Source organism: Oncorhynchus gorbuscha, linkage group LG01 (genome assembly GCF_021184085.1).
Source record: "Oncorhynchus gorbuscha isolate QuinsamMale2020 ecotype Even-year linkage group LG01, OgorEven_v1.0, whole genome shotgun sequence".
NCBI classification, from domain to species: domain Eukaryota; kingdom Metazoa; phylum Chordata; class Actinopteri; order Salmoniformes; family Salmonidae; genus Oncorhynchus; species Oncorhynchus gorbuscha.
In genome coordinates, this window is record NC_060173.1 from 97,835,406 (window position 1) to 97,848,205 (window position 12,800).

Sequence of the window (12,800 nt, forward strand, 5' to 3'; positions counted from 1 at the left end):
ATGTAGTACAAATAACATATAATATGTAATACATATAACAACATATAATGTGTAGTACAAATAACATATAATATGTAGTACAAATAACAACATATAATATGTAGTACAAATAACATATAATATGTAATACATATAACAACATATAATGTGTAGTACAAATAACATATAATGTGTAGTACAAATAACAACATATAATATGTAGTACATATAACAACATATAATATGTAATACATATAACAACATATAATATGTAATACATATAACAACATATAATATGTTGTACATATAACAACATATAATATGTAGTAGAAATAACATATAATATGTAGTACATATAACAACATATAATATGTAGTACAAATAACAACATATAATATGTAGTACGTATAACAACATATAATGTGTAGTACGTATAACAACATATAATGTGTAGTACATATAACAACATATTATATGTAGTAAAAATAACATATAATATGTAGTACATATAACAACATATAATATTTAGTACATATAACAACATATAATATGTAGTACATATAACAACATATAATATGTAATACATATAACAACATATAATATGTAGTACATATAACAACATATAATATGTAGTACAAATAACAACATATAATATGTAGTACAAATAACAACATATAATATGTAATACATATAACAACATATAATGTGTAGTACAAATAACATATAATATGTAGTACATATAACAACATATAATATGTAGTACATATAACAACATATAATATGTAATACATATAACAACATATAATATGTAATACATATAACAACATATAATATGTAATACATATAACAACATATAATATGTAGTACATATAACATATAACATGTAGTACATATAACAACATATAATATGTAGTACATATAACAACATAGAATATGTAGTACATATAACAACATATAATATGTAGTACAAATAACAACATATAATATGTAGTACAAATAACAACATATAATATGTAGTACAAATAACAACATATAATATGTAGTACAAATAACAACATATAATATGTAGTACATATAGCAACATATAATATGTAATACATATAACAACGTAAGTCGCTCTGGATAAGAGCGTCTGCCAAATGACTTAAATGTAAATGTAAATATAATATGTAGTACATATAACAACATATAATATGTAATACATATAACAACATATAATATGTAATACATATAACAACATATAATATGTAGTACATATAACATATAATATGTAGTACAAATAACATATAATATGTAGTACATATAACAACATATAATATGTAGTACAAATAACAACATATAATATGTAGTACAAATAACAACATATAATATGTAGTACATATAACAACATATAATATGTAGTACATATAACATATAATATGTAGTACAAATAACAACATATAATATGTAGTACAAATAACAACATATAATATGTAGTACATATAACATATAATATGTAGTACATATAACATATAATATGTAGTACATATAACAACATATAATATGTAGTACAAATAACAACATATTATATGTAGTACAAATAACATATAATATGTAGTACATATAACAACATATAATGTGTAGTACATATAACAACATATAATATGTAGTAGAAATAACATATAATATGTAGTACATATAACAACATATAATATGTAGTACAAATAACAACATATAATATGTAGTACAAATAACAACATATAATATGTAGTACATATAACAACATATAATGTGTAGTACATATAACAACATATAATATGTAGTACATATAACAACATATAATATGTAGTACATATAACATATAATATGTAGTACATATAACATATAATATGTAGTATATATAACATATAATATGTAGTACATATAATATGTAGTACATATAACATATAATATGTAGTACAAATAACATATTATATATAGTACAAATAACATATAATATGTAGTACATATAACAACATATAATATGTAGTACATATAACAACATCTAATATGTAGTACAAATAACATGTAATATGTAGTACATATAACAACATATAATATGTAGTACATATAACAACATATAATATGTAATACATATAATAACATATAATGTGTAGTACATATAACAACATATAATATGTAGTACATATAACAACATATAATATGTAGTACATATAACATATAATATGTAGTACATATAACATATAATATGTAGTATATATAACATATAATATGTAGTACATATAATATGTAGTACATATAACATATAATATGTAGTACAAATAACATATTATATATAGTACAAATAACATATAATATGTAGTACATATAACAACATATAATATGTAGTACATATAACAACATCTAATATGTAGTACAAATAACATGTAATATGTAGTACATATAACAACATATAATATGTAGTACATATAACAACATATAATATGTAATACATATAATAACATATAATGTGTAGTACATATAACAACATATAATATGTAGTACATATAACAACATATAATATGTAGTACATATAACATATAATATGTAGTACATATAACATATAATATGTAGTACATATAACATATAATATGTAGTACATATAACATATAATATGTAGTACATATAACATATAATATGTAGTACATATAACATATAATATGTAGTACATATAACAACATCTAATATGTAGTACATATAACATATAATATGTAGTACAAATAACAACATATAATATGTAGTACAAATAACATATAATATGTAATACATATAACAACATATAATGTGTAGTACAAATAACATATAATATGTAGTACAAATAACAACATATAATATGTAGTACAAATAACATATAATATGTAATACATATAACAACATATAATGTGTAGTACAAATAACATATAATGTGTAGTACAAATAACAACATATAATATGTAGTACATATAACAACATATAATATGTAATACATATAACAACATATAATATGTAATACATATAACAACATATAATATGTTGTACATATAACAACATATAATATGTAGTAGAAATAACATATAATATGTAGTACATATAACAACATATAATATGTAGTACAAATAACAACATATAATATGTAGTACGTATAACAACATATAATGTGTAGTACGTATAACAACATATAATGTGTAGTACATATAACAACATATTATATGTAGTAAAAATAACATATAATATGTAGTACATATAACAACATATAATATTTAGTACATATAACAACATATAATATGTAGTACATATAACAACATATAATATGTAATACATATAACAACATATAATATGTAGTACATATAACAACATATAATATGTAGTACAAATAACAACATATAATATGTAGTACAAATAACAACATATAATATGTAATACATATAACAACATATAATGTGTAGTACAAATAACATATAATATGTAGTACATATAACAACATATAATATGTAGTACATATAACAACATATAATATGTAATACATATAACAACATATAATATGTAATACATATAACAACATATAATATGTAATACATATAACAACATATAATATGTAGTACATATAACATATAACATGTAGTACATATAACAACATATAATATGTAGTACATATAACAACATAGAATATGTAGTACATATAACAACATATAATATGTAGTACAAATAACAACATATAATATGTAGTACAAATAACAACATATAATATGTAGTACAAATAACAACATATAATATGTAGTACAAATAACAACATATAATATGTAGTACAAATAACAACATATAATATGTAGTACATATAGCAACATATAATATGTAATACATATAACAACGTAAGTCGCTCTGGATAAGAGCGTCTGCCAAATGACTTAAATGTAAATGTAAATATAATATGTAGTACATATAACAACATATAATATGTAATACATATAACAACATATAATATGTAATACATATAACAACATATAATATGTAGTACATATAACATATAATATGTAGTACAAATAACATATAATATGTAGTACATATAACAACATATAATATGTAGTACAAATAACAACATATAATATGTAGTACAAATAACAACATATAATATGTAGTACATATAACAACATATAATATGTAGTACATATAACATATAATATGTAGTACAAATAACAACATATAATATGTAGTACAAATAACAACATATAATATGTAGTACATATAACATATAATATGTAGTACATATAACATATAATATGTAGTACATATAACAACATATAATATGTAGTACAAATAACAACATATTATATGTAGTACAAATAACATATAATATGTAGTACATATAACATATAATATGTAGTACATATAACAACATATAATATGTAGTACATATAACAACATATAATATGTAGTACAAATAACATGTAATATGTAGTACATATAACAACATATAATATGTAGTACAAATAACGTATAATATGTAGTACAAATAACAACATATAATATGTAATACATATAACAACATATAATGTGTAGTACATATAACAACATATAATATGTAGTACATATAACAACATATAATATGTAGTACAAATAACATATAATATGTAGTACATATAACAACATATAATATGTAGTACATATAACAACATATAATATGTAGTACATATAACAACATATAATATGTAGTACAAATAACATATAATATGTAGTACATATAACAACATATAATATGTAGTACATATAACAACATATAATATGTAGTACAAATAACATATAATATGTAGTACATATAACAACATATAATATGTAGTACATATAACAACATATAATATGTAGTACATATAACAACATATGATATGTAGTACATATAACAACATATAATATGTAGTACATATAACAACATATAATATGTATTTACATATAACAACATATAATATGTATAAAAAAACACAGAAATAGCTTATTTACACAAGTATTCAGACCGTTTGCTATGAGACTCGAAATTGAACTCAGGTGCTCTCTGTTTATATTGATCATCCTTGAGATGCTTCTACAACTTCATTGGAGTCCACCTGTGATAAATTCAATTGATTGGACATGATTTGGGAAGGCACACACCTGTCTAGTTAAGGTCCCACAGTTGACAGTGCTTGTCTGTGCCCAATATTGTTTGTACCATGTTTTGTGCTACTACCATGTTGTGCTGCTGCCATGTTGTGTTGCTTCTAGAGGTCGACCGAATATGATTTTCAACGCCGATACCGATTATTGGAGGACCCAAAAAAATCAGATACCGATTAATCGGCCGATTTAAACATAATTTTTTTTATATATATTTTTTATATATATATGTTTGTAATAATGACAATTACAACAATCCTGAATGAACACTTTTATTTTAACTTAATATAATACATAAATAAAATCTATTTAGTCTCAAATAAATAGTGTTGGAGAAGAAAGTAAAAGTGCAATATTGTGTGTGCCATGTAAAAAAGCTAACGTTTAAGTTCCTTGCTCAGAACATGAGAACATATGAAAGCTGGTGGTTCCTTTTAACATGAGTCTTCAACATTCTCAGTTAAGTAGTTTTAGGTTGTAGTTATTATAGGAATTATGGCGCATTGACTATTTCTCTCTATACTATTTGTATTTCATATACCTTTGACTATTGGATGTTCTTATAGGCGCTTTAGTATTGCCAGCCTAATCTCGGGAATTGATAGGCTTGAATTGGTAGGCTTGAAGTCATAAACAGCACTGTGCCTCAAGCATTGCTAAGAGCTGCTGGCAAAAAGTGCTGTTTGAATGAATGCTTACGAGCCTGCTGCTGCCTACCACCGCTCAGTCAGACTGCTCTATCAAATATAAAATCATAGACTTAATTATAATAAACACACAGAAATACGAGTGTTTGGTCATTAATATGGTAAAATCTGGAAACTATCATTTTGAAAACAAAACGTTTATTCCTTCAGTGAAATACAAAACCGTTCCATATTTTATTGAACGGATGGCAACCCCAAGTCTAAATATTGCTGTTACATTGCACATCCTTCAATGTTATGTCATAATTATGTACAATTCTGGCAAATTAATTACGGTCTTTGTTAGGAATAAATGGTGTTCACACAGTTCGCAACGAGCCAGGCGGCCCAAACTGCTGCAAATACCTTGACTCTGCTTGCACTGAACGCAAGAGAAGTGACACAGTTTCCCTAGTTAATATTGCCTGCTAACATGCATTTCTTTTAACTAAATATGGAGGCTTAAAAAAATATACTTCTGTGGATTTATTTTAAGAAAGGCATTGATGTTTATGGTTAGGTATATTTGTGCAATGATTGTGCTTTTTTCACGAATGTGCTTTTGTTAAATCATCCCCCGTTTGGCGAAGTTGAAGTAGGCTGTGATTCGATGATAAGTTAACTAGCAATGCCGATTTAATCGGTTGACCTCTAGTTGCTATCGTGTTGTTGTCATGTTGTGTTGCTAGCATGTTGTGTTGTTGTCTCTTTATGTACTGTTGTGGTGTCGTGATGAGTGTTTTGTCCTGTATTTTATAACCTTTATTATTTTTAATCCCAGCCCCGTTCCCGCAGGAGGCCTTTTGCCTTTAGGTAGGCCGTTGTTGTAAATAAGAATGTGTTCTTAATTGACTTGCCTAGTTAAATAAAGGTCAAATAAAATACATTTAAAATATAAATGTCAGAGCAAAAACCAAGCAATGAGGTCGAAGGAATTGTCCAGAGAGCTCCGAGACATGATTGTGTCGAGGCACAGATCGGGGGAGGGTACCAAAACATTTCTGCAGCATTGAAGGTCCCCAAGAACATAGTGGCCTCCATCATTCTTAAATGGAAGAAGTTTGGAACCATAAAGACTCTTCCTAGAGCTGGCCGCCCGGCCAAGCTGAGCAATCGGGGTGAGAATGGCCTTGGTCAGGGAGGTGACTAAGAACCCAATGGTCACTCTGACAGAGCTCTAGAGTTCCTCTGTGGAGATGGGAGAACCTTCCAGAATGACAACCATCTCTGCAGCACTCAACCAATCATGCCTTTATGGTAGAGTGGCCAGACCGAAGCCACTCCTCAGTAAAAGGCACATGACAGCCTGATTGAAGTTTTCCAAAAGGCACCTAAAGGACTATCAGAACATGATAAACAAGATTCTCTGGTCTGATGAAACCAATAACTATTTTGCCTGATACCAAGCGTCACGTCTGGAGGAAACCTGGCACCGTCCTTACTGTGAAGCATGGTGGTGGCAGTATCATGATGTGGGGATGTTTTTCAGCGGGAGGGACTGGGACTCGTCTGGATCGAGGAAAAGATTAACGGAGCAAAGTACAGAGATTTAAAACCTGCTCCAGAGTGCTCAGGACCTCAGACTGGAGCGAAGGTTCACCTTCCAACAGGACAACCACCATAAGCACACAGCCAAGGCAATGCAGGAGTCTCTTTGGGACAAGTCTCTGAATGTCCTTGAGTGGCCCAGCCAGAGCCTGGACATGAACCTGATCGTACATCTCTGGAGAGAGCTGAAAATAGCTGTGCAGCTATGCTCCCCATCCAACCTGACAGAGCTTGAGAGGATCTGCAGAGAAGAATGGGAGAAACTCTCCAATAACAGGTGTGCTAAGATTGTAGCGTAATACCCAAGAAGACTCAAGTCTGTAATCGCTGCCAAAGGTGCTTCAACATAGTACTGAGTAAAGGGTCTGAATACTTATGTACATGTTATATTTAAGTTTTTTATTTTAAATAAATGTGCCAACTTTTCTTAAAACTTGTTTTTGCTTTGCCACTATGGGGTTTGTTTATAGATTTTTGATATAACCTTTATTTAACTAGGCAAGTCAGTTAAGAACAAAATTCTTATTTATAGTGACGGCCTACCCCGGGCCAAACCCTCCTCTAACCCGGACGACACTGGGCCAATTGTGCGCCGCCCTGTGGGACTACAGATCACAGCCATTTGTGATACAGCCCGGGACCGAACCAGGGTCTGTAGTGACGCCTCTAGCATTGCGATGCAGGCGTTAGACCGCTGTGCCACTCGGGAACCCCTAAATTGATGAGGGGAAAACAACTTTTTAATCAATTTTAGAATAAGGCTGTAACCTAACAAAATTTGGAAAAAGTCAAGAGGTCTGAATACTTTCCGAAGGCCCTGTATAAATGTAGTAGTGTTGTATGTACTTGTAATATGTAGTGTTATAACCAGATAATGAACATGAGTAGTATCATTGCTGACTGTGTTTTGCATAAGCGAGAGGAGCTTTAACACTCAGGAGCCAGCCTTTTTGTACTGCTTCTATTTTCTTGATTAAAAATGCAAACAGCATACAAGTATAAATTCTGCTTGACATACACCACCATATGTTCATCACAGCCACATGCCAAACTAACATTGGCTAGAGTTACTAAAAGTATTTTTTTTTGTGCCAGCCATTTGATTTCATCTCTCCTTCATTAACACATGAACTATTTATTTTCTCTTGTCTTTCTCTCTTCACAGTCACTGAAAGAAAGGGCCACGCTCTCTCTGTTCTGAAAGAATCCAACTTGGACGGATATGATGGGTAGGGTTGCTTGCCACACAATCTGTTAGATGGTCTGTATAAATCCTCTCCAAAAAATGATATCAGAGAGAAAGAAAATGAACCAATACACTGATCTGTGCCAGTGCTCCCAGTACGGGAATGCAGCCACAGCACACTGAATTCATTCTTTAATTCAGGGGTTAGGTAGGTAAACAAAAACACCACTTTGATATGGGCTTGTGTAATCAGCATTGCGATATTCTGAGATTTTGTACTGGACTGTGATGGAGAGAGGGGGAGAGATGCCGTGACACCAAGTCAACCCAGCCGAGGTGTGTGTCCTCTCCGGTGGGCACGGCAGGTGGCACTTTAATTACTTGTTCTGGAAAAAGTGATGAAGTACCTTCCGTCCAGCCAACTGCTGGTGTGCATGTACGTTTTACACCACACCACAGCTCCCATGTGTCTGCATTACAGTCACAATTAGATTCTCTGAGGCAGCTCCGGGCCTCCTGTTAAACCAGGATTGCTGCATAGGTGTCGCTTAGCGGATTAGCACAGGCTAGGAAAGAGAGCTACCCCACCCCTAGGATGGCTAGGAAAGAGAGGGGTAGGGGGAGAGAGGGGTGGCAGGAGAGGGGTAGGGGTAGAGGAGAGATAAAGGGGTAGAGTAGAGAGGGGTAGGGGGAGGGTAGAGGAGAGATGAAGGGGTAGGGGAGAGAGGAGAGATAAAGGGGTAGGGGAGAGGAGAGAAAGGGGTAGGGGAGAGGAGAGAAAGGGGTAGGGGAGAGGAGAGATAAAGGGGTAGGGTAGAGAGGGGAAGAGGGAGAGGAGAGAAAGGGGTAGGGGGAGAGGAGAGATAAAGGGGTAGAGGGAGAGGAGAGATAAAGGGGTAGGGGAGAGAGGGGCAGGGGGAGAGGAGAGATAAAGGGGTAGGGTAGAGAGGGTTAGGGGAGAGGAGAGACGGGGTACTGGAGAGGAGAAGGCGGTAGGGGAGAGAGGGTTAGAGACTGAGAAAGATGGGGAGAGTCGGGGTAGAGACGGAAGAGCGGGGTAGAGACGGGAGTGACGGGGTGAGATGGGGAGAGAAGGGTAGAGACGGGAGTGACGGTGTGAGATGGGGAGAGAAGGGTAGAGACGGGAGTGACGGGGTGAGATGGAGAGAGAAGGGTAGAGACGGGAGTGAGGGGGAGAGATGGGGAATGACATGGAGAGAGGGGGAATGACAGGGAGAGGATGTAGAGGAGGGAGGTTGTCGAGAGAGAGAGAGAGAGAGAGAGAGAGAGAGAGAGAGAGAGAGAGAGAGAGAGAGAGAGAGAGAGAGAGAGAGAGAGAGAGAGAGAGAGAGAGAGAGAGAGAGAGAGAGAGAGAGAGAGAGAGAGAGAGAGAGAGAGAGAGAGAGAGAGAGAGAGAGAGAGAGGGAGAGAGCGGGGAGGGAGGCGGGGGGGGTAGGTAGGCAGGGGAGGGAGGGAGGAAGGGATGGCGGGAGGCATGTCTGTCACATGCTCTGCTAGGCAGTTCTGATATGAAGGACAGATGGAGCAGGTGAGAATGATGATGATATCTCAGCAGACATTATATGAAAACATTTTTGCTTTGTACTGTAGGTTGTTATGCTTGGATTTATGGTCGATGTTCAGAGTCAGATATGTTATTCTCTGCTTATCAACATTTTTATCATCACCTATACCTCAGTAGGCGTTATATGGAAAAAGGTATACTGTTTCTTGTTTGGCTGTTCATGTGGATTTATGGTCGATATTCAGACATACACTGCTGTTCAAAAGTTTGGGGTCACTTAGAAATATCCTTGTTTTTGAAAGAAAATCAACTTTTTTATCCATTAAAATAACATCAAATTGATCAGAAATACAGTGTAGACATTGTTAATGTTGTAAATTACTATTGTAGCTGGAAACAGCAGATTTTTCCAAATGGAATATCTACATACAGTTGAAGTCGGACGTTTACATACACCTTAGCCAAAAACATTTAAACATTTTTCACAATTCCTGTAACGGCTGTCGTCGGAAGGATGAGACCAAGGCGCAGCGTTCCTTGAGTTCCACATAATATTTATTACTGAAGTGAAACTTTAGACAAAACAATAAAGAAACCAACGACCGACCAGCTTCGTTGTGCAAACTAACTGTACACAAACGAAGAACCAGATCCCACACAGAAGGAGGGGAAAAAAGCTACCTAAGTATGATTCCCAATCAGAGACAACGATAGACAGCTGTCCCTGATTGAGAACCATGCCTGGCCATACACAAAGAAATAGAAAACATAGAAACATGAACATAGAATGCCCACCCAAATCACACCCTGACCAAATCAAAAATAGAGACATAAAATGCTCTCTACGATCAGGGCATGACAATTCCTGGCATTTCATTCTAGTAAAAATTCCATATCTTAGGTCAGTTAGGATCACCACTTTATTTTAATAATGTGAAATATCAGAATAATGGTAGAGAGAATGATTTATTTAAGCTATTATTTCTTTCATCACATTCCCAGTGGGACAGAAGTGTACATACACTCAATTAGTATTTGGTATCATTGCCTTTAAATTGTTGAACTTGGGTCAAATGTTTCTGGTAGACTTCTACAAGCTTCCCATAATAAGTTGTGTGAATTTTGGCCCATCCCTCCTGACAGAGCTGGTGCAACTGAGTCAGATTTGTAGGTCTCCTTGCTTGCACACACTTTTTCAGTTCTGCCCACAAATGTTCTATAGGATTGAGGTCAGGGCTTTGTGATGGCCACTCCTACACCTTGACTTTGTTGTCCTTAAGCCATTTTGCCAAAACTTTGGAAGTATGCTTGGGGTCATTGTCTATTTGGAAGACCCATTTGCGACCAAGCTTTAACTTCCTGACTGACGTCTTGAGATGTTGCTTCAATATTTCCACGTCATTTTCCTGCCTCATGACACCATCTATTTTGTGAAGTGCACCAGTCTCTTCTGCAGCAAAGCACCCCCACAACATTGCTCCCAAGAATGTACTAGGCTTGTGGATTTTTCTTCTGAGGTCTTGGCTGATTTAAAAAAAAATAAATCCCATGATGTCAAGCAAAGAGGCACTGAGTTTGAAGGTAGGCCTTAAATACATCCACAGGTACACCTCCAATGGACTCAAACGATGTCAATTAGCCTATCAGAAGCTTCTAAAGCCATGACATAATTTTCTGGAATTTTCCAAGCTGTTTAAAGGCAGAGTCAACTTAGTGTATGTAAACTTCTGACCCACTGGAATTGTGATACAGATATAAGTGAAAGAATCTGTCTGTAAACAATTGTTGTAAAAATTACTTGTCATGCACAAAGTAGATGTCCTAACCGACTTGCCAAAGCTATAGTTTGTTAACAAGACATTTGTGGAGTGGTTGAAAAGTGAGTTTTAATGACTCCAACCTAAGTGTATGTAAACTTCCGACTTCAACTGTAGGCGTACAGAGGCCCATTATCAGCAACCATCACTCCTGTGTTCCAATGGCACATTGTTAGCTAATCCAAGTTTATAATTTTAAAAGGCAAATTGATCATTAGAAAACCCTTTAATTATGTTAGCACAGTTGAAAACTGTTGTTCTAATTAAAAAAGCAATAAAACTGTCCTTCTTTAGACTAGTTGCGTATCTGGAGCATCAGCATTTGTGGGTTTGATTACAGGCTCAAAATGGCCAGAATCAAAGAACGTTCTTCTGAAACTCATCAGTCTATTCTTGTTCTGAGAAATGAAGGCTATTCCATGCGAGATATTGCCAAGAAACTGAAGATCTCGTACAACGCTGTGTACTAGTCCTTTCAAAGAACAGCGGGAACTGGCTTTAACCAGAATAGAAAGAGAAATGGGAGGCCCCGGTGCACAACTGAGCAAGAGGACAAGTACATTAGAGTGTCTAGTTTGAGAAACAGACGCCTCACAAGTCTACAGCTGGCAGCATCAATAAATAGTACCCGCAAAACACCATTCTCAACGTCAACAGTGAAGAGGCGACTCCGTGATGCTGGCCTTCTAGGCAGAGTTCCAAAGAAAAAGTCATATCTATGTCCAGTGTCTGTGTTCTTTTGCCCATCTTAAGCTTTTATTTTTATTGGCCAGTCTGAGATATGGCTTTTTCTTTGCAACTCTGCCTAGAAGGCCAGCATCCCAGAGTCGCCTCTTTGCCGTTGACGTTGAGACTGGTGTTTATATATTTTATATAATTACAAATATGGCATCAAAATGTTGAACATCTGATTTCCC

The 12,800-nt window shown here is 33.4% G+C and overlaps 1 protein-coding gene across 3 annotated transcripts in view; it reads left to right on the top strand.

The window, feature by feature from the left end:
• Positions 1-12,800, top strand: part of cerkl (ceramide kinase-like) — a 133,531-nt gene that overhangs the window by 79,182 nt on the left and 41,549 nt on the right. For 2 of the 3 annotated variants that reach the window (XM_046367713.1, XM_046367707.1), the window contains exon 4: positions 8,521-8,584. The exons of the other annotated variant lie outside the window; for it this stretch is intronic. In XM_046367713.1, coding sequence (XP_046223669.1) covers positions 8,521-8,584 — 64 coding nt within the window. The remainder of the gene's footprint in view (positions 1-8,520; positions 8,585-12,800) is intronic. 3 annotated transcript variants of the gene reach the window in all.